This window comes from Carettochelys insculpta, chromosome 28, assembly GCF_033958435.1.
Source record: "Carettochelys insculpta isolate YL-2023 chromosome 28, ASM3395843v1, whole genome shotgun sequence".
In the NCBI taxonomy this organism is placed as follows: domain Eukaryota; kingdom Metazoa; phylum Chordata; order Testudines; family Carettochelyidae; genus Carettochelys; species Carettochelys insculpta.
Genome location: NC_134164.1, coordinates 2,041,268 through 2,062,769, shown reverse-complemented (window position 1 = coordinate 2,062,769; position 21,502 = coordinate 2,041,268). Strand labels below are relative to the sequence as shown.

The window sequence follows — 21,502 nt, the reverse complement described above, 5'->3', positions numbered from 1 at the left end:
CGGCAACAGAGGCGAGGTCACCCAATCGCCCCGCCCCGACGCGCGGCACGTCCCGTGCCCTGGGTCGCCCAAGGGGCGGGGCGATGATCCGTGACGTAGCGCGGACCGCGCTGCGCGTTTGGGCCTGGCTCGGCTCCCGTAGCGGTGGGCTGCGGGCGGCCGCCGCGATGGACCTGGGGCCGTTGAGGAAAAGCTACCGGGGGGACGCGGAGGTGGGAGGGGGGGGGTCCGTGGGAGGCGGGGTCTCTGTGGGGGAGGGGCGCGTCTGGGGGAGGGGCTTTGACGGGGGGGGTCCGTGGCAGGCGGGGTCTCTGTGGGGGAGGGGCTTTGACGGGGGGGGTCCGTGGCAGGCGGGGTCTCTGTGGGGGAGGGGCGCGTCTGGGGGAGGGGCTTTGAGCGGGGGAGGGTCCCTGTGGGGAGAGGACTTGACGGGCACATGGGAGGCAGTGTACAGCTGGGGGGCGTGGGGGGCACATGGCGAGGGAGAGGGGCAAGGGGGGGCCCAGTAGGAAGGCTAGAGGGGGAGGAGGGGGCAGAATCGGAAATCTTTGCCCCTCCCCATGGGGCACCCTGTCACCCCTTCCCCACAGGTTCTGTGGCCCCGCTGAGGATCTGGGCTTACCCTCCTGCCCGTTGAAGTGTGGTGCTCCCCCCAGAGCCTGCCCTGCTCTTACCCAAGGGGGTCAGAAGGGATTCCAGAAAAGCCCTCTTTGATCCTTGTTCATCTCTGGGGCCCAGGGGCCCACAGTCATCGTGGGGTGTTCATCAAGGAATGTTGGGAAGACCAGAAATACAGCAGGGTTCTAAAAGAATTAGGCAACTTCACAGGGCAGGTCCATCAATGGCTATTAATCAAGCTGGGCAGGGTCTCCCTCTGCCTCCAGCTGTCAGATGCTGGGACTGGGATCGCTTGATGCAAGTGACCGGGGATGGATCACTTGATTGCCTGTTCTGTGCATTCCCTCTGCGGTACCTCATGTTAGTCGCTGTACATGACTAGATGGACCTTTTGATATAGCCCCAGTATGGCAGTTCTTATGTTACTCTCAGGGTCTTGCTTCGCTTTAATAGTCCTGTCTCAGCACTTGGCTGCATGACAGAGTTATAGTGATATAAGCTAACACGTGAATTTATATTGTATCTGTACTGGACTTACTCTGATGTGGTCACTCTTACTGTGCTGTGAAAAGGCATTTTGTCAGGTTCGCTTGTGTCACTTGGGAAATATTGATGTTAAACCAAAAATCTGCCCCCCACGTCTTCATTTATTGCAGAATAAATGTGTCCATGTGGGAAACTACACCAGTATAATTATATCAGGATAACTGGTAAAGCTTTCCGTTGTAGACAGACTCTAAGGTTCCAAACATGTTAGATCCAGTGAATCAACCTTCATAACAAGCAGTGCAGGACCTAAATACTATGCCTAACTTATGTGAGAAACGGAGGCCCCAGGAGGGCGAGGTCACACAGCGAGTCAATGGCAGAGCTGGGACTAAAATCCAGGTCTCCTGACTCCCAGGCCATACTTTTAAGCTGAAGACAAGCCATTCCATTACGCAGCCTGTGAAACAGATGCCAACCTCTAAAAAAAATAATAAAAGTCAGTAAACAATGAATGAAATAAAAACCCAAGGACTGTCCTCCAGTGGCTAGCCTGGGGATGACGGCCAGGGCTGGGTTAGTACTCCAGGTTCAGTTTTTATTCTGTCCTTGGCTCGCTGTGTGACTTTGAGCAATGTGCTTCATTTCGCACATGGGCAATCAGGCCGTTCGGTGGTGAAGTTAAACTCATATGCTCATAGAGATGCTCATAGAGATCTCTAGGCATCTTGACTATCATCCTTAACTGTTGCTCCTGCTGCTACAGGGATAGCAGGATTTGAGATGATGCATGCAGAACTGAAGGATCCTGAAAACTGAAGCGTGAGGAGGTAACGTTCAAATTCTTCTCTCCCCATTGCTGTCCTGTGCAGGCATTTGAGGAGAAACATCTTGCCTCCTTTGACCCAATTAAGCAGTTTGCTGTGTGGTTTGAAGAGGCCATGCAGTGCCCCTCAATCGGAGAAGCCAATGCTATGTGCCTGGCCACGTGCACCGGGTAAGCTGTGCCTGGGAGTTGCTGGCTGGTCCAGAGTCTCTTCTCTCTGTGTCTTTGGGTCATTCCCTTTGCGGCTTTCTTACAGCGAGGTGCCCTGCCAACTTCCCTGTTCTAGGCTGGGTAGCCTGGCGAGTAGGGAAGAAGACAGCTTGTGGTTCATTTTTGTCGATAGTGAGGAGCAGGACCAGGCCAGGGCACAACTGTGGGCTGGGAGGGAACTGGGCCTTTGCCCTGTTATGTCTGGCAGCTGGCCCATCCAGCCTATGGTGCTGGTCCAACAGGGCCCAATCTCAAATGCTCTAAAGCAGTGGTGGCCAGCCTGCGGCCTGTGGGCTGCATGTGATCTACTGGGACTCTGCTTGCAGACCCTCTGTCTGGCCGCCTCCCCCATGCTCCTCTCATGAACTGGGGCCCTGCACTTCCTATACCTCCCCCTCCCTACTTTACCAGGGCTTTTGGAGCCATAAATCTCCTGATTCAGGCTCCGTCTCTGCTCTTCCCCTTCCCTCCCACAGCTTAAAGCCAGCTTAGGTGAATCAGCTGTTTGCAGCATTCCAGCACTGGGAGGGAGGGGTGGGGAAGAGCTGGGGACAGAGCACAAATCGGGCAATTAGTGCACTCCCAAAGTGTTGGGAAGGAGCGGGAGGAACAGGTAGGTGCCGGGCTCCAGGGCATGAGAGGTGCGTGGTGAGTGGGGCCGTGTGGCTGCAGGTGGAGCTCCAGTGGGCCATGGGTTGCTGTGGGCCACTGAGGTGTAGGAACAGTCACACAGCCCCCCTGCTATTTGGGGTTGCCCATGCCTGCTTCTGAGGAAGGCACGAAAGTTTGTAATACGCAGCTCCCTGTACTGAGAGAGCAGGTGGTGAATCTTCCTTCCTGATCTCAGTGGTGATGAAGTCCTTGTTACCCGCACAAAATTCTATCATTCATGCCCTCTGGGGCATCCACCATCACCCTTCTGTGGCTTCAGGCATAGCCTTACACTCCGTGGGTTTGCCGGGTCTTTGCCAGTGAAAGAGCCTTACACAGTAATATCTACTTAACCTCTGTTTGTTAACAATCACCAAAACCCCAGACTGCACCAGCTAAGCATTCAGTGCTCACTGCTCTCAATAGACAGGTGAGCTTTTCTCCATGGCCACTCCGGATCAGGCCCATCTGAGGACTCCAGGTTCCACACAGAGTCATTGGCACAGGCTTGAGGTCTGGCAGTTCAGACCTTGGAGCTGCATCCTGGAGTTGGTTCCCAAAGCACTTCCTTTTAGACCCCAGTTTGTACAGTGAAACTTGTGTCCTGCCTTATAACCAAGCAGACCCTGCCACCTTAATTGGTTCGCACCTATCACAATTAATTATAGATCAAACAAACAAAGACAGAATCATACAGACAAACAATAGGGAAGTGGGGACCCTAATTACAGAACAATAAATAAGGGTTTCCAAACTATTGACAAGTAGATTCTTAGTAGACAGAGTGCAGTCAAACTAAGGTTTCTTTAGCCCTCTTAAGATCCGTTTCTTTATTTGGGGGTATTAGATGCTATTAGGACAGGATCATCTTCTTACCAACCTGATATTGCACTATTTTAATGTCATTTAGCTGGAATGAGGATGTAACTTGGAGCTTCTCAGCTAAAAGTGACCGCTTTTTCAGTCTGCTGATGAAGGCTTTAGCCTTACGATGTGACTGCAGAGAAAGGCCTTATTCTTACATTTAGCACAGTGACTGGAAAAAGGGTAGATTCCCTTCTCCTTTACATGGGTGGGATGATGGTCTCTGGGATGTGTCTGTGTATGTGGTTGCTCTTCTGTGCTGATTGGTGGCATTTATTCTCTGGCTTTAGGGATGGCAGGCCCTCTGCCCGCATGGTGCTCCTGAAGGGGTTTAGCCAGGAGGGCTTTCGATTCTTCACAAACCACAAGAGCCGGAAAGGAAAGGAGCTGGTGAGGACTTCCTCCTGGGGCACAGACCAGGTCGTTTATGGATTTTTGAGGGCAGGTTTTGGTCACCCTCTGGCACCTCTGATGGAGGGTGGGCCTGGCACCAGCAGCTAGGAGGAAGGCTTTCCTGAGACACAGGATGGTGACCAGAGCACCGGTAAACTGCCCACTGGCCTGTATTTTCTATGTCTCTGTGGGCTCCTGAGCTTTGCTTAGATGAGCATGACAGTGTCTTGCCAACTACTTGAGTCTGCAGCAGGCATGCAACGAATCAAGTAGATTGCAGCTGCCTCTCTTCAGTGCAGAAGAGCAGCCCACAAATATGCCTCAGTCCTGCTGATCCTAGGGGTGGGGATCAGAAAGCAGCAGGGTGATGTCTTCCTGTCTGTCCCCCCCACCACCACTTGCCCTCCCGCTTTAATTAAGGTGATGGCGTTGGCTTCGTCTGTCTTGTACTCTGACAGTCCTCCCTGTCCCAAACCACTGGAGCAGAGTCAAAGTTGGGAGAGGTGGGTGATTTCGCTAGATTCTTAGTTCTGCACCGTGACCTGGCTAATTAAAGCCCTTTGTTTTGTGCCCCTCCGCTGCCTCCCCACTCTTCAGGACTCCAATCCTTTTGCCACAGTCGTCTTTTACTGGGAGCCTCTTAACCGCCAGGTGAGTTGTAGGTTCGGATCCCAATCAGGGGAGGAAGTGACAGAAAGGCTGGGCTTGGTACCCGCGGCACCTATAACAGATTTTTTGGAGCATAAGCTTTGTCAGATGCATCATCAGAAGCAAGTCTGCTCACAAAATCTTAGGTTCCAAAAAAATCTGTTAGTCTATAAGGTGCCACAGGACTTCTTGTTTTTGCGGCTAGAGGCTAACATGGCTACTCCTCTGATACTTGGTATCCCTGTAAGCTGTGACCTTGGGCGGCCACCCAGGAGAGATTCACATGCTGCCCAGCTGATTAGCAGGGCGTCCACGGGTAGTGCACTTCCACACAGACCTCGGTGCATGTAGACACGATTTTATTCTGCACAGGCAGGAAACGTAGGGGGAAGGTTGCTTCTACCCTAAACACGGCGTCGTGTCGTTCACTGGATGCCTTCGTGAAGCATGTTTGAGTGAAGGGCTAGGGGAGATGGCTGGTGCCATCTGCTTCAGAGGCTTGCAGGCTTCCCACGCTCCCAAGTGCAGACCACTGTGCTGAACAGACGCTCTTTGCTCATCTGGCCCTGGGGAGGTCCTTAGGAGATCAGAAGTAGGTTTCCTCTTGAGGAGACGGGTGACTGGACTCAGCTCCCCCAGGGACAGCAGGTTTGAGAGCTGGAGGGATTCTTGCCACTCTGGAAGTGGGCTGGGACAGACAGCTCCCCCCGGTTATGAACTGTGCTCGCAGAGAATGCTCACGCCCCACTGAAAGCAGCTGCCTCTGGGACAGGAAGTGACAGTGGCTGGCTGGCACTCAGCATCTTGCCCAACAGTTCTCCGAAGCGAAATTGAAGGATAACCCTGAGAAGAGGGTGTGTGGAGTTGACATGGCAGGTTGATTCAGGTCAGAGCGGGAGACTATTGGCAGGTCAGCTACCTCCAGGAGGAAAAAGGGAGGGAGCAGCTGGTTTTTTATGGGGGAAGGGAATCTGGGTCTAGAATCATGGACTGTGGGGAGAGGCCGGCTGAGTTCTAGGTGTGTCTTGGATGGGTTCTCCTCAATTCCGTGCCTGAGGTGGGGGCTGGTGGGTTGCTGCCTCCAGGGGAGCTAGGCTCTTTCTGCCCTGCAGGATGTGGTGGTGCCTCTAGACCCCATCTCGGGTTGATCCTCACCTGGTATGACAGCAGGGCCCGGGGTGAGCGCTTGGCCAATGGGCACTTTGCAGAGGATAGACCAGTGCCCCGCCTTTCTCCTCATGCAAACCTGGGTCCTAATCTTGTTGGCAAAATGAACTTCATCTGCCCTGGCAGGAGCACGTCCACCTTCCTGGGCTCTGATCCCATCTCACTGGGGCCGTTGCAGGTGCGTATCGAGGGCTCTGTGGAGAGACTCCTGGAGGAGGAATCGGAGTGCTACTTCGAATCGCGTCCCCGAAGCAGCCAGATCGGGGCCGTTGTGAGTCACCAGAGCACTGTGATTCCCGACAGGGAGGTGAGCAGTGGCACTTGCGGGGCTGGGGAGGGGGTTACGTGGGATTTCTGCCCCTTGAGTGTCTTGGATTTTTCCCCATGTGCTGCAGTGCATCCTGTCTCCTGGTGGGGGCTGCGAGGGCTTGAGGCCTCGCTTTGCTCCCTTGTGCATGGGTGCTCTGTGGCAGGAAGGCCAGGCCTTCACGCTGGCTCCCCTTCCCTTACAGTACTTAAGGGCGAAGAACGCAGAGCTGGAGGAGCTGTACCGGGAGAGAACCGTGCCAAAGCCCACATACTGGTGAGTGATGGCTGCGGGGTGAGATGAGCACTCGTGTAAGCTAGGCCTGGTCTCCCACTCCCCTGCTATTCCTCTGCCATAGCCCCCAGCCTCAGCTGTTAGAATGGGGATGTCAGCCTCCTTAAACCTGCCAGAAGATCTCCAGAGTCCCGGCTGGTCGAGATGGACAGACAGCTGCTATGTTTCATGCTTCCAGAGGGTGGTGCTTTTGCAGTGTGCCTGCTGCCTCTCCCTCTGCCCACCACTGCCCTGCAGCATCGGTGAGGCCAGGGGAAGGGTTAGAACCTAAAGCTTCCATACAGCTGGCTGGCACATCCAGCCAAACTGGGCTTTCCTGTAAGGATGCTGCGGGAGCTAGTCAGCCTTGAGCTTGGCCAGCTTTAGAGCTCTTCCCGGCCAGAAGGCGCAGGCTGCATCACATTGGGCTTGGTGCCTGTGTGTGCTAAGACTCCTCATGCTCTCCTTAGGCACCCGCAGCCCTTTGTGAGGCGCACTGTGTAAGAGCCTAGCTCCACCCTCGTCACCACCGGGAACTTCTCCCTCCCTCTTGGCTTTCTGTGAAGGCTGCTGCTCTGCAGGGCGGGCGTCTCTAACTGCCTCTGTTTTCCCTCAGGGGGGGATACATCCTGAAACCAGACCTTGTGGAGTTCTGGCAGGGCCAAACCAACCGCTTACACGACCGCATCGTCTTCCGGCGCCTCCGGGACGCTGCTGCCCCCCTGGGACTCATGACGCACAAGGGGGAGGGGAACTGGGTGTATGAGAGGCTCGCCCCTTGAAGGCCAAGAGCTTAAAGCTTCCATACATTTCACAGCAGGACCTGCGATATTGGCAGTGCCCTTCTGGCCTGCCCTGCAACCACCCCCTTACCCAGAGCGGCAGCGGAGACGGTTTGACCCCCCTTGCTCCTGCCCTTCACAGAGCAGCTCCTCACTTTTACAACACAAGGTGACGTGGGTGCTCAGAGGTGCCAGTGAGCAGTCCTGGAGACTGAAGCTGTCCACGTGTCCCTGCCAAGGTATGTGTGGTCTGACGTGAAGCGACCGCTCCAGGCATGGGGTCGGTTCAGTCTCCAGAGCTCCTCTCATCTGTGACACCTCTGCTGAGCCTGCCAGGGAAGTGCATCAGTAGCGGCAGCTGTGGTGGCTTTTGTGTCTCGTGGACGCTGGTTCACAGAGAGCTGAGACCCGCCAAACTCATTTCACAAAGGCCGTGGGCTAGTGATATTCCTGTCGTCTTGCTTAAGAGATTAAAAAGACTGGGACTTTTCAGCTTAGAAAAGGGTTAGGGTTAGTGCGAGCGAGGTCTAGAGAATCGCGATTGGTGGTAAATGAGGGAAAGTTATTTACTTGTTCCCATAACACAAGAACTAGGGGTCACCGAATGAAATTAATAGGTAGCAGGTTTAAAACAAAAGGAAGTATTTCTTCACGCTACGCACAGTCAGCCTATGGAACGCCTCGCCAGAGGGTGTTGTGCAAACCAGGACTTTATGAGGGTCAGTAAGGATCTAGGTAATTGCTGGGGGACAGGTCCATCAATGGTTCCTACCAGGATGTCCCCATGTCTCTGGTTGTCAGAAGCTGGGAATGGGTGACGGGATGGATTACTTGCTGATCCTCTGTTCTGTCCATTCTCCCCGGAGCACCTGGCTTTGGGCGCTGTCAGAAGACAGGACACTGGGCTGGGTGAATCTTTGGTCTGAGCCAGCCTAGCTCTTCTTATGTTATATTCCTATTGATTATATGAACTGGTGCCAAGTGGATAGGGTGAGAGCAAACCACAGACAGGCTGGCTCTCCTGGACAGCCTCTCTGTAAATGCCTCCTGCCCTCCCTGTTTTAACTGCTCGGGCTTGTGTGCCAGCGCAGGGAAGGGAGCAAAGGTGCTGTGTGGGTGGGAGCCATAATTCTATTTAATTTTGCCCAGTGCAGGTTTGGGTGTGATAGCGTAACCCATTCCGGAGTCAGACGGCGCCATCGTGGTGTTAGTGATGTGTGTGGCTGTAAGTCGTACAATCTCTGTGCATAAGGATGTTTTCCTGTCAGGCTCCAGGCCCAGGATACTGGCGTGGGCCTGGCTTGTCAGTTCAGTGCCTCTGGCCTTTGAGCTGCTGTCATCAATGCTGCTGCGTAAAGTCTCCCCAAGTGTATAAACTTGCAAATAAAGTCCCAGCTGACGTGTGGAACTAGAAGGGGGTTTGGTTTAACATTAACTCTTGTCACAGTTTTGAAAGGGAAGAACCATGCCTGTGCCAGGGAGCGACTGGCTTGTGGTCTTCTGTCTCTCCCGCAGGGGGTGCTGGGCTGGCAGGCAGTGTCCGGGGCCAGCAGCCCCCAGCAGAGGGCGTTGGTCTCCCAGCCTCTGAACTGTAACATGGGAGGGTTTTTTTTTTTTTCCCCTAGGTTCACTCTCGCTTTCTTGGGTTGTGTCCCAGTGAAACTGCAGCCTGATAACCTCTGCCCTCTCCCAGCTCCTTGCACATGTTTGCACTCTGAGTCATTCGCTTCCTCCCCAGCCAATCTGGGGGCTGGTTGCGCTGGCGGCAGGGTTCCCATGCAGCAGGGTGAGTGGCCTACTGCACAGTCTGAGCGTGTTCTTTGCCCCCTTAGCCAAGGGTTCTCCCTTAGCCACCCCCAGCCCCTTTGCCACCTCATCACTGCGTGAGACCAACCACAGAATCTGGTGCCTGCAAATGGGAAGAGTGCCGATGTCTGCCAGCACTGCAGTAAGTGCTTGCAAACAAGGGCACCCTCCCCACATCCCCACCTGTGGGGGCTCTTAAGAAGGACCAGAACAGTGGGGCAATGGCTGCCAAGTTCAGCAGTGAGATGTAACCGAAACTGCTTCCAACCACCCCCTGCATGGCTGCTCTGTAGTTGTCCGCTGTCCCGAAGGGGTGTTGGGGGGAACAGGTGTAGGGGCTGGGCCTGCTCTCATGCCTCCATCAGCCTTCATCTGAAGTGTGTCTGTCCCACGAAAGCTCACCTAATAAACTATTTTGCTAGTCTTTAAAGTGCTACTTGACTGCTTTTTGTTTTGATAGTGTATAGACTAGCACGGCTTCCTCTCTGTTACCATCTGGCTGTAGAGCTAATTAGGGTGTAGCTTTGCCAGTTGTATGGCTGGGCTGACCCCCATGAACTAGAGGTGATTGATACATGTCCCCCTAAAGCCCCCAGGGCTGCGTGCAGCAGGCTTGGTGGGAGAAGGAGAGCTGCCGGAGTTGTGCATCTCTCATTGAACTCCAAACCCTCTTCCAAACACCCCACCCCGTAAGCTAAAATAGCTGGGGCCGGAGCGTTCAAAGGGTGGCCTTCCCTGCTGCAGCAGCCCTCTCCACCAGCCCACCCTCCACCACATGCCGCCTGCCCAGTGACAGGCTGGCTGTCTTTCCCATCAAGCCTCGGCTGTTTTCCTGACGTCACTGGTCCGAGGCTGGTAGGCGGCTGCCTGCAGCCGGTTGCAGTGGAGTGCCAGGCTTGGCCTATTGTTTTGCAGGGAGGCTCAGAGAGCCAGGTGTGCTGCAGACAGGTTTCACCCTCCACACACGTTTGCATAGGCTTACTCCTCTGTTCCTATTCAAATGAAGGTGTGAGGCTGGGAAAGGAGCAGCAGGTCTTTTAATGGTGGGGTGGGGGGGTGCAGCTCTGGGAAAGCTAGGCGGGTGAGGGGCACTAAATTCTGATCCAGATGGGCAGCAGTTTTGTTGGCCTAGAACAGGCGTGTTCAGCCTGCGGCCCGGGGGCTGCATGCAGCCCTGGACAGCTAGTAATGCGGCCCCACAAGATCGTAAACTTTTAACATTATTATGTGATTTATACACATTAACTCTATTATATATTTTGTACGTGGCCTAAGACAATTCCTCTTCACTCAGTGCGGCCCAGGCAAGCCAAAAGGTTGGACACGCATGGCCTAGAATACATCCTGTGGGTGCCTCTGGCTGCGCCCATGGGAGCTGCCTGGGGTGGGCTGTCATTTGGCTCTGCTGAGCAGCAGGGAAGCATGGGCCACCCTTTGTGTGAATGGGGGTGGAAAATTAGCCTGGGAGTGAGTCAGGCTCCACGCCCTCTGCTAACCAAACAGAGGAGCACTGCAGGCCCTGAGGGCAATCAGTCTACCTAGGGTAGGGAGAAGGACTTGCCTGTCTTGTGGGCACTGGGCTGTGGGAGTCCCAAGGGCAGAGGTAATATCCAGCACAGGCCAAGTAACTGTGAGCTGCCTCCGCCCTTCTGAGCTGTTTCACAGTGAAACTAGCAAGTGACGGCGGGGTGAGCCTGTCAGCTGTTGGTGGCTGTTGCAGTGGATGTCCTGGCAACTTCTGCCTGGCGTGACTCGAATTTGTAAATGCTTAGAACTTTCCCTAGGCTCTTTCCAAGGGGATCTCCTGGCATTCCAAGGTGAAATGACCTGCCTGGCTGTTGTAGACCTGGCTATGGAACTGTGGACTCCTGACCTCCGCCCCTTGTTATCACCAGGCTGTGGGTGTGCTAGAGCTGGGATTAGAATCCAGAGCTCCTGACTTGCTGCTCCGTACTCTGACCACTGCACCATGGGAGTGGGAGGGCTGTGCCTTCACCAAGGTGGAGGATCATTTCCTCTGGCCCTTTGGTGTGTGGCCCAACTGCTGGAGCAGGTGACTGGGTGGCAGGATCCTCATGTGACCTTCCCAGCTCTGCCACCGACTCACTGTGTGGCCTTGGAGTGCTCCCTTCCAGCTCTGCAGGCCACAGTCCATCCAGCCATCAAATTGCAATAGCACTTGCCTGCCTTGGGGGAGTGTGGGGGAGTGTCCATGAAGCTGCTGTGAACAAGGGAAGAGGGGGATCCCTGGGGTTTTAAATACTACCCAAGACTCTGGGCAGCTCTTTTCCTTGTGGCTGCCCTAGCTGCCTACAGGAAATGGACTCATCTTAAAAAGGAATGGTGATCCAGGGTGGTGGAGCACCAGCATGTGGTTGTGTGTGCAGCCACAAATGTCCTGGGTGAGCTTGGAAAAGTCCTCTGGGCCCAAATCTTCCAAGTGAAGTAGGCATCTAATCCCCCTGGGAATAGCTGGGAAATAGGGGCTGACTGCCGGATCTTAACCTCTCTGGCTATGGCTACACAGCAGCATTGCTTTGAAATAAGCTGTTTCAGAAGGATTTTCTGAATATCTTATTTTGAAGTAGCGCAGCTACGCACAAAATGCATTTCGAAGTAGAGCGTCCACACACAACAGAGCCTATTTCGGCTTAGAGCCCTGGGAGCACTACAGCTTATTTTGAATTAGCCCCTGTCTACACAACCCCCTTCCGAAATCTCTCTTTCGGAATAGGCGCTATGCCTTGTAGAATGAGGTTTGCCAAGTTCGAAAGAAGCTGGCCGCTATTTTGAAATCACCGTGTGGACCATCGCAAAGTTATTTTGGAATAGTGACTCTTTTTCCGTAATAACTTTGCTGTGTAGATGCACCTTCTGAGCCCCAGTTCCCCAGCTGTAAAAGCAGCCAACAGCCTAGCCGTGGCTCCCGAGGGTTTGCGAAGACCGAGACGCGGAAGCGGTGGAGATGAGGCCAGGCGCAGCTGTTTTAAACCGGTCACATTTCAAAGTCGTGTCCTTAAAACAGATGAAAACATTTCCTGTGCTGCTGCCATGAGTCAGGCGGCTGCGTAAGCCCCTGGGGGCAGCGAGTGGGATGAGAAAGAGGAGATCAGAACTGTGGACAGAGACACTGGGGAGAGCAGATTCCACTCTGAGGGATGAAAGAGCAACGCCTGGATGAATGAACGCAGACAAGAAACTCCCCCAAAATACACAACCAATCTTAAAGGGACAGTAAAAGACTGGCTCTGCCCCTCCCCCTGTTCCCATGGCAGTGATGCCTAGTAGCCCCAGTTAACTGGGACCAGGACTCCGTTGTGTTAGGTGCTGTACAAACAGGTGAAGCTGACAATGGCCGCTTCCCACTGAACTCTTCCATATCCCTGTCTTCACAGAGGGTGTTAGAAAGCTGAGCAATGGCGGACTAAGTGATGAGACTATTTCCCCCTCCCACACTCCTTGCGGCTTTTTCAGTCTCGGTGGCTGCAGCCAAGCGTGAGCTGGTGTGGCGCTGAGGGCAGCTGGGAGAGCAGCGGCGATGCTGACCATGGGGGGAAGTAGACAAGGACTGTCCGTTTACAGAGGCTGATTATAAAAGGTGAGTACGTTCCCAGCCTGTTTCGCTCCCCAGCCCCACAGCTTGTGTGTAGCAGGCTGCACCTTGCAGTGTGAATTTTGCTTTCAAATGGCAGTGCTATTACCTGGGCTACCGGGTAAATGGCTTTCCTGCAGCCGCTCCTCCTCCCTCCCCATAGGTCTTAGCCAAGAGTTATATCCGTCTTCCTCTCTGCTCCCCTGTTCAAGGAGCCTTGATTCTCCCTGGTCCCGTGCCTGGGACAAAGAACACCTTGTGTGTCTGCAGTGTTTTTCCTCTGTTTGTTTTGGTAACTATCAGGGTGGAGGCAACTGGGGAACACAATGCCCTGGTTTATCTTTTAGGGGTTGTGTGGTGTGTTTGGGGAGTGGCAAATGATTATTGGAGGAAAGGGGTGTTCCACTCAAAGCTGGTGGGACAATATGGCCTTTGCAATAACTGGAAGAGCACTGCTTCCTTTCAGCTTCAGGCTCCGCCGCTCCCTCCTAATAAAAATTTTTCAGTGTCCCCATGAAACTATTTGTGTTGATCACTATGTTCAGGCAAGGAGGGGCCCCTGTTGATTCACCTCACCTGCTTGTCTGCTGAGGCAGCAGGGTGACTCCTGGTACCAGGGGAAAAGTCCATTCTGGGCAGTGGTAACGTGAGATGAACAGGGCAGGATGGGTAATGGCCTCTGAATGCATCCGTCTCAAGGGGTGCTGGGGCTGGAGATCTCGGCACAACCGCGCCCTTGTGTGACAGCACTGCTCATGGCGCTAGCGCTCCCCACGGTGTCTCCAGGCCCTCTTCAGCTCTCCTGCCAGGAGCAAGAGAGCCCTGCACGTCGCCGTCCATACGCTCAGCCGTGGCACCCGCTAGGCCTCACCACCCGCAGGGAGGAAGACATCACCTCTCTCCATACAGAGCCTGGCACCTGCTCCTTTTCCAGTGCTGAACAGTTGGGGTCCCATGATATATATATATATATATATATCTCTCTGTGTGTGTGTGTGTGTGTGTGTGTTTTTGTTTCTGATCCAAGCTCTGGGTTGTTTGTGCAGATCAACCACTGAGCTCCCTTTGTTTTCACAGGTGTTTATTAACAAAGAACATTTACAACCGCTTACAAAAGATGCATCTGCAAAAATCAAATTGTCTTCAGGCTCTAGCGATGAGCCTTAACTGAGCTACACGCATGTTTTGTCTCTTAAGGGTGCGAGGTTCTCCCCCACCCCATAAGACCCTGCACTGACTGGCCTAGAATTTGCCAAACCTCAGTCTCACTTATATGGGGAACAGTTTGCCTTTTAACTTGCCCGTCCCCGAATTAGTGATTCTGAACATGCAGGAAGCACCAGCCAGGAAGATTGATGCCTTTAAAGTAGCAGCAGCAAAATGGCTCTTGGAAAGGGCAAACTTTTCCTTTCGTAACTCCGGAGTGGGCGGGGAGGGAGAATTCTGCACCCTGCGTCAGGCGCTTCAGCCAGAAGCAAAAGTGAATTCAGCAGCTGCTCCGATGCACAAAGTTCAGCAAAACATGCACATTTTATGAGTGCAAAATGGCTTGATGAGTGAGTTATTAGTACCTCTGCTGCTAAAGTCCACCTGGGCTGCTGCATAAGCGTGGCTGGTAGCCACGCAGAGGCCGATTTATGCAGGGATGGAAGTTAAAAAATAACCTCTAAGTCACTGGAAAGTGAATTGGTCCATTAGCATTTTTCTGCTGTGCAGAAGACAACTTGAAAGTATGATTATGGTCAGCAAGCTGACTTGAAAGATGGCCCCTCCTTGCTTAGAGCATGAAACTGAGGCATAGACTTGGTGGCAGAGGTGAGAGTAGACTAGAATCCAGGCTTTCTCGTTCCGGGTGCTCCTGTGCTAACCCCGGCCCTTCTGGCCTCTCTCAGAGTCACTCTAGCAGACTCAGCTGGTTCCTATCTCACCCATTGCACAACCGGGAGAGAAAATGAATCAGAAAATCAGCTCTCAGGGCCATCACGCCGTTCCAAAGGCCCCAAGCCCCTCACCCATGGCAATTTTTTCTCCAACCACAGGGCTCTTTCGTTCCATGCCCCCAGTGTCCCCACTGGCTGGAAGAGCCGATCTACTCAAGTGCTGCTCTGTTGTCACTGGAGGTCCAGAGAGGCTCTTGCTGTTGCCAAGGGTGGTTCTCCTTTAGCTCCTCTGGCTGTGTGCGGCCATGCAGGACAGGGGCCTATTCCCAGTTCTGCCATTAGGGGTGCGGTGTGAAAAGGTGCATCCCTGTTCCACGGCCGCTTGTTTCCCTTTGCTGTGTCAGTGGAGCTGAGGCTCATTGCTTGGGAATTCCCCAAGGAAGAGCCAGGTGAAGGCCCCAGCCTTTTCCTCAACCAGCTGCTAGGTGCACAGGTAGGACAACAGGGAGGGTGAGACTCAGCTGGCTCTTCCCATCTCATGGCCCCCCGGCATCAACCACAGCCTGGAGCCAGAGGTACTTGGGCACCACTGAGCAGGTTTGCAAGAGGCCTGAGAGCTGCTGAGTGGTCCAATCCCTCCCTGCCTCTGAGGCTTCAGAGCCAGACCCAGTCGATGCCTGCAGCTCATGGCAATCACCCTGCGGCATTTATTTTAAATAGGATGATTTGCATTAAATAAAAATTATCGAGTCCTTTCTCCTCCTTGAGTGCCTGTCAGGACCAAAAGGCTTTGAAATCGACAGCGGGGCCCCTGCCCCCCATTACTTCAATTGCGGATAGAAGAGAACTGACATCTAGGCTGGCTCCGACTCGTGAAGCATCCATGGGCGGGGTTCCCCAGGGGTCGGTTCCCAGGCCCGCTCTGCCCATCTCACTTCTCCTCCCGCTCGCCGTCGGCAAAGAGGTTGGGGTTCTCCGCCAGGGTCGCTCGCACTTTCTTCTTCTCCTTGAAGCGCCCCGAGTTGGAGACCTTGACGTGTTTGCCTTTTGTGTTCTTATCCACAATCTTCTCCAGCCGGGCGTTGAACTCCTTCTCGGTGCCCCCCTTGCTCTCTGCCTCCGTCCACACGGCCTCCTGCTGATTCTCCTGGGCATAGATGTCTGGGCTCTCGTACAAGACCTTGGGGGTGGATTTCTTCTTCCGCAGGAAGGTGAGCTTCCACCAGCTGTAGTTCTCTGCCATGGCGGTTTCTGCTGCCTGGTGTCTAGAGAGAAGGCAGATATGTCAGCAGGACTGTGTGGGTGTCTGGACAGTCCTGTGTGTGTTACACCCGGCCTTTCCTGGGAACAGAGATGAGCACCCCAGACCTCCAGCTCCAAAGCCAGTCTGCTGCTGGCTGTGCTAAGGGGAGCGCCATCAGGTGGCAAGTAAGGACAGACAGGTCCCTTTCCTGCCCTGGGGGCAGATCGCTAGAGGGTAGCATTGCTTGTGCACCCAAGTCAGTACGTTACACTGTTCCCCCATTATTCTGCACCATCTCATCTTTCCCCACTTTGGCCCATCCCCTTTTCCGGTCATGGGACAGCCCGACTGTTGGATTCCTTTCAGAGCCTGTGGACTTGGAGGGAGAGAGCCATTGCCTTGCCTCCCAGAGGGCCAAGTAGGCCAACAATGGAGGGGGAGGAGGAATGGGGCCTGTGTTTGGCATGGGGCAAGGCAGAGTGCTACTTGCTCAGCCAATGAGTGGGGCACCCCCCACGTGGCTTTTCCTGAGGAGGCTGCTGCTGCGAGGGAAAGCGCCGGCTCAGAACTCAGCCAAGTCGTAGCGAGGCCTGTGGCAAGACCCAAGCTGGAGAAGCTGCGGCCCCCCAGCTATCACGCTGCAGAAGTTTGTTTGCAGCTGCGTGACGGTGCAGCCTGGGGCAACACGCAGCAGGAACGACTCATTTGTAAGATGCTCGGGCACCAGCGTTGGAGGCAGGAGGCCTGCAGGGTTCCATTCCCAGCTGAGCCACTGGCAACAATGGGCCACATCGCTACCCTGCCTGTGCCTGTTTCTCCTCTGTTGCTTTTCTGGCCTACTTAAATGTCAGAGCAGGGACTGTCTCGTGATGTGTTTGCGCAGCGCCGAGTATAACGGGGCCCCAGATCTTGACTGGCTTTTGTAGCTGCTACTGTGCTTGAGAGCTGCCTCCAACCCATTCAGCTTTGCCCACGTGAGTCCATCTTCTTGTTGCTACTTCTCTGCCCTGCTGTCCGCAGCTGATTCTTTGCTACTCCCAGTTGTTTCTTCCTGTCTTAAAGTGACTGAAAACCTTCTGGGGCTGTGGCTGTTACAGTGCCTGAGTGTGCCCCAAATAACCAGAAGATCTGGTTGACCAACGCTGTTCTATGGGGCCATCTTTGGTGCCTGTCTGCATTTTATCCATTCAAAAGACCCAGTCTTTAAACTCACTCTTTGCCTTTGGTGGAAATTTGGCCAGAGTGACAGGGAGCCTTTTTCTGTTCACCCCCATTGTTCGGCTGGAGAAACTGAGTCATGCCCCAGTGACTTGCCCCAAGGGTAGAACCAGAAATAGCACCCACGGCTCCTGGCACCTGGAGCAGGTGCAACCAGAGCTAATGTGGTGCCACTAAGCAGGATGGTTTTAAGCCCTTGGCTTCCACCCTGCCTCTTTCCTGGATGGCAGAGCAGCCTCCAGCCGGATCCCAGCTGGCTGTTTGCTGAGGGTGCAGCTCTCGCTTTGATCACTCCCTCCAGCTGTTTGTACAAAACCACTCGGTCGCTGTGTAGCCAGGGTGGCAGCCAGGTGGGAGGGTCAGCCCCTGGCAGGGTGGCCTGTAGAGAAGCACACGCTCCCGAGCTCAGCACTGCCTGACCTAGAGAAGCAGCAGAGCTCCAGTGAGCAATAGACTGGAGTGAATCAGAAACACCTGCTGTGAGCGCAGCTGGGTGGCCTCCTGGGGTTGGTCTGTGCAGCAAATGAAGGAAGGATAAACCTGGCCTGCTCCCTGGGCTGCCCTGCTCAGTCCATAGCAGCCAGTGTGCAGTGCGGGGGCTGCTCTGCACAATGGCACCCCCGGGCGGCAGGCGCTCTGTTCTCAGTCACCCCACTAGAGCCAGGGCCCTGCCCTCAGCTCCAGCACAGCTCGTCTGGACTTGGCTGGGCAGGAACGTAGGCCACAGAGGGTGAACTCTGGTGGGGGGCCTGGTGGAAGGTGGGAGTGATGGACGGGGGAATTTTGCCCAGCCACCTGTGAGGTTAGGTCACTGTCTGGGGGAGAAGGGCCAAGGGGGGCAGGGCAGCAAGGAGAAATGTCACACTCAGGCCCCTTGCGAGATGTGTAGGTTGGACCTTTCCAGCCCAGAGCCTGACGGCCTCTCCCTAGGCGCCTTTGCAGGCCTGCCCCTTCTCACCTCCAGCTGCAGGCTGGGGAGCCAGGGGGGCTCTGCTGCCAGCCCGCTCAAGCGAGAAGCTGCTTTGAGACCATCCCCTGCAGAGCTGCTGTGCACCCTCAGCCCGGCGTGCTGAGCCCCTACCGCTCACAGTGCTGTTTGTCTGTGTGAGCTCTTGTAGGGCACGCGCGTGGTACACGCCTCTGCAGACGTACGCACTGGCTGAGAATGCAGGTAAGGCCGTACCGTATGGCTGCACATACGTGTGTGCTCAGACCCCCACGGACGCAGAGCTGCCTGGGTACGTGCAAAGGACAGGTACTCGGCCCGTGTGCGCACACTAAGAAAGGAGGCCAATGGCCAAACCCCAGCCAGCGTCACTCCCGGGCTCTCTCTGGGGGCTGGACCCCACAGTCAGTGTGAAGGCCTGTCCCTGGGGAGGAGAGAGAGGCTGGGACACAGCGAGGTTGCCAGAGGTGGGAGCCAGCCTGGCTGGCCGGAAATTCCCTTTGTGTCCCTGCCCAGCCGTCCTCTCGCCTCCACCCCAAGCATAGTCCTGAGCCCCCAGTGCTGTCAGTTCCCCTCTCAGCCCCTGGACGCGGATTCCCTGTCAGCTGGGAGGTTGGTGTTACACCAGCAGCAGGTGGGGGGCGAGGGAGGGGTAGATTTCAGCATGGGCAGGCTCCGGGGGTGGTGGGATGGTAAGGACTCATCACATGAGAAGTAGCAGTAACCTTGGGCCAGGTCCATCAAGTAGCTCAGCAAGTTAAACATTGAACACGATAGCGGAGCCCAGGCGGAGGTGGGGGGTGGGGGCGCCAGTCCCTCATGGCTTGCGGGGAAGGTCTCCAAAGTCTGAGCTCTCTGCCTCCCCCGTACGCACTATCAGCAGGCTGGGTGGCCCGTGTGCTCTGCAGATGGCACAAGAGCCCATGCCCCATGCCGCTCTACCTGGGGCTGTGAGACGCATCCCTTGATTCCTCCTCTGGCCTAAACAACCCTCGGACGCTCCCCCGGCCACCCTGAAACCTGCCCAGCAGAGAGGCCCTGCCCCAGGCCAGAGAGTCCTACAGAAGGTGCTGCCATGTGCCATCCAGGTCCGGCGCGGTTGCTTTTGGTGCCAGACAGGGGACCCTGAGCCGTCTGCAGCCCACGTTTGTGTGGAATGGGGACAGCCCCAGTGAGGGGACGCCAGTATAACCCTTTGGGGGCTGCAAAAGGCCGGGATCTCTACACCCCGACCCAGCAGTCCCTTGGCTACCAACATGCCAGGCATTAAGCCAGAAGGTCATTCTGTGTGGAGCAAACTCCAAACCCCCTCACTTGCGGCATTGCTGTCATGAGCTGTCCCAGCCCTGAACTGCAGCAGCAGCTCTAGTCAGATAGGAGCTGGGGGGAGTGGGGGGTCGGCTGTCAGTCTGCAGCCGCCTGTTCCACCAGTGTCAGCGAGGTAGTCGTGTTAGTCTCTATCTTCGAGAACAACAACTAGTCCTGTGGACTGTGTGTTCCACCAGCAGGCTCAGCCCAAGCAAGGTCGATGGCCCTTGCTAGCCACAGACTGGGGTAGTCAGGGGAACGGCTGGGCAACTTGTGCCCCAGACCATCTCCCCCCCCGGGCCTCCAGCTCCACAGCTGAGGAGAGTTGGGTCACCGTGGCCCATTGACTCCTGGGCCATGCACTGAGAGGGCACCACGAGAGTCAAACAAATGTCCATAAGATGCGCCCCCATGGAGCCCCAATCACACAGGAGCAGCTTCTGCCACTGTCAGCTGGGGCTAGCACTGAAGAGGCCACGCTGGAGGAGCCAGGCTCCGACTCCCATCCCTGACCCCACGGCTGCCCAGGCATGCACCCCACTTCCTCCCCACTCACACCCAAGCCTGGCTGGGTACAAAGAGCTGTTGAGCAACCCACCCCCTGGAGCTGGCTTTAGACCTGATCCTGCCAGGGGCTGAGCGCCCTCAACTGCCACAGAGCCAAAGGTGCCCAGCTGGCCCGTCACCAGCAGCACCAATCAATGAAACATTCATGGAGGCACTGAGGCAGGACGGCTGGGCTCAGGTTTCCCTCTCCTGCTCCCCCCACCCCCCAGCCCCAGGCCAGCCTACCTGCTGCAGTGGGCCCCTTGCTGGGTGCGCTCGGGGCAGGCGAGAAGCGACCAAGGGTGGGGATCACGCCAGAGCCCTATCACCAACCGGGGAGCGGGTGTGGGCAGCGGCTGTCACATCTCAGGTGCATGCAGAGGCAGGTGCAGGGCTGCTCTTGTACCTGTTGCTCTTTTGCTCTGTGTCAAGGTTAATCTGCGCTCCAGCCGCTCCTGCCTAAGTAAACAGGAGCAGAGGCTGGGCCAGGGGAGCGCTGAATATTCATGAGAGGCGAAACCCAACCTGAGCGGCTGCTGCCACTGGCTTCCTACAGGCAGCTCAGGTTGCTCCCACCTGGTGCAGGGGCAAAGGGAAGGGGTGGGCAGGGTAACACAAAGGGGCATCTCCAGCCTCCAGCTGCCGGTGGGGATTAGCCCAAAGGCCGGGTGCCTGTGTGGCCCTGCACCTCAATGTGTGGGGAGCAAAGGGTTAAAGCGGCTGGGGCCAGGTGCTGAGCACAATGTTGTATTTTTGCTATTCTTCCCTTCTGAAGGATCAGTCGAAACTAGACTCTGGCTGAACTGGTTGCCAGACCGGTTCCTCGCACGCTGCCTCGCTGTCCTTCCTCCAGCCGCTCTTCCCTGCAGCCTGCCCCCTCTCCACACCTGGCCTGAGGCCTGCGCCTCATTGCGGTCCTGACTCCCACCGTGCTCTGCTGCCCAGGGTCTCATCTCGGCATGGGCTGGGCATGTCGGGGCAACGCTGGCGGCCTGGCCAGCGGAGGAGCACGGTACGAAGGACCCCCGGCCCCAGCCCCGGCCCCAGCCCCAGCAGCTGCAGTGCCCTCTCACAATCGGCTCTGTTGTTGTGGGTTGACTGAGATAACACTTGAGGCTCCTGAAAGCAGAAATTGTCTCTCTTTGTAGAGCCGTATGCAGCCTTCAGCAACCCCAGCCCAGTGTGCCCTCCATTTTTTCCCCATCCATATGTGCAATAAATTTTGTTCTGTGACTGAGGCATGTGCAGATGTGCACCACCCAATACAAACATGCCCTGCCAGCTGTGGGTGCTCTGCTAACCATCTGGGTGGCATTGGGCTCTCTGCAGGGCAGCCGCCCAAGCGCTCAGCTTACAGGGAACACTGCCTGGCTGGGTGGCTCGAGGGAAGGAGTAAAGTTGGGTCCAAAGCTGCCATGAATTTTGCCCCCAACAGGTGGATTGAACCAGCCCTGTGTCAGCCCTGAAGCGCAGGAGGCCAGCTTGGCCCCTGGCAGAGGCCACAGAGCTAAACTCTCAGCCATTTTGGGCTTGTGCTTAGCATTCTCCAGCCATACCTCTTAAAGCACTCTCCAAAGGTGGGCCAGATCCCTGCCCCCCATTTTACAGAGGGGAAACTGAGGCACAGGTGGGGACATGGTTTGCCCAAGACCACACAGAAAGGGAGTGGCAGAACCAGGAAGGAGCTCCCAAGCCAGCTGTTCTCCCATGCACAGACCTCATGATGAAAGCTCCTCTC

At 55.6% G+C, this 21,502-nt stretch overlaps 2 protein-coding genes across 3 annotated transcripts; one reads left to right on the top strand and one right to left on the bottom strand.

The window, feature by feature from the left end:
- Positions 1–39: 39 nt before the first annotated feature.
- PNPO (pyridoxamine 5'-phosphate oxidase) lies at positions 40–9,455 on the top strand. Of its 2 annotated transcripts, none has more exons than XM_074979226.1 (7): positions 40–144; positions 1,977–2,101; positions 3,946–4,045; positions 4,646–4,699; positions 6,042–6,170; positions 6,376–6,446; positions 7,060–9,455. In XM_074979226.1, the coding sequence occupies exons 2-7, from the start codon at positions 2,046–2,048 to the stop codon at positions 7,223–7,225; spliced, it is 576 nt and encodes a 191-aa protein (XP_074835327.1). In that variant the 5' UTR covers positions 40–144; positions 1,977–2,045; the 3' UTR covers positions 7,226–9,455. The 2 variants fall into 2 exon arrangements, with proteins under 2 accessions (XP_074835327.1, XP_074835326.1); XM_074979225.1 differs by having other exon boundaries at positions 77–212.
- Positions 9,456–13,693: 4,238 nt separating this feature from the next.
- PRR15L (proline rich 15 like) lies at positions 13,694–20,239 on the bottom strand. The gene is made up of 2 exons (XM_074979062.1): positions 20,011–20,239; positions 13,694–15,768 (listed from the first exon to the last, which is right to left on the bottom strand). The coding sequence occupies exon 2, from the start codon at positions 15,744–15,746 to the stop codon at positions 15,435–15,437; it is 312 nt and encodes a 103-aa protein (XP_074835163.1). The 5' UTR covers positions 15,747–15,768; positions 20,011–20,239; the 3' UTR covers positions 13,694–15,434.
- Between the last annotated feature and the right edge of the window lie 1,263 nt (positions 20,240–21,502).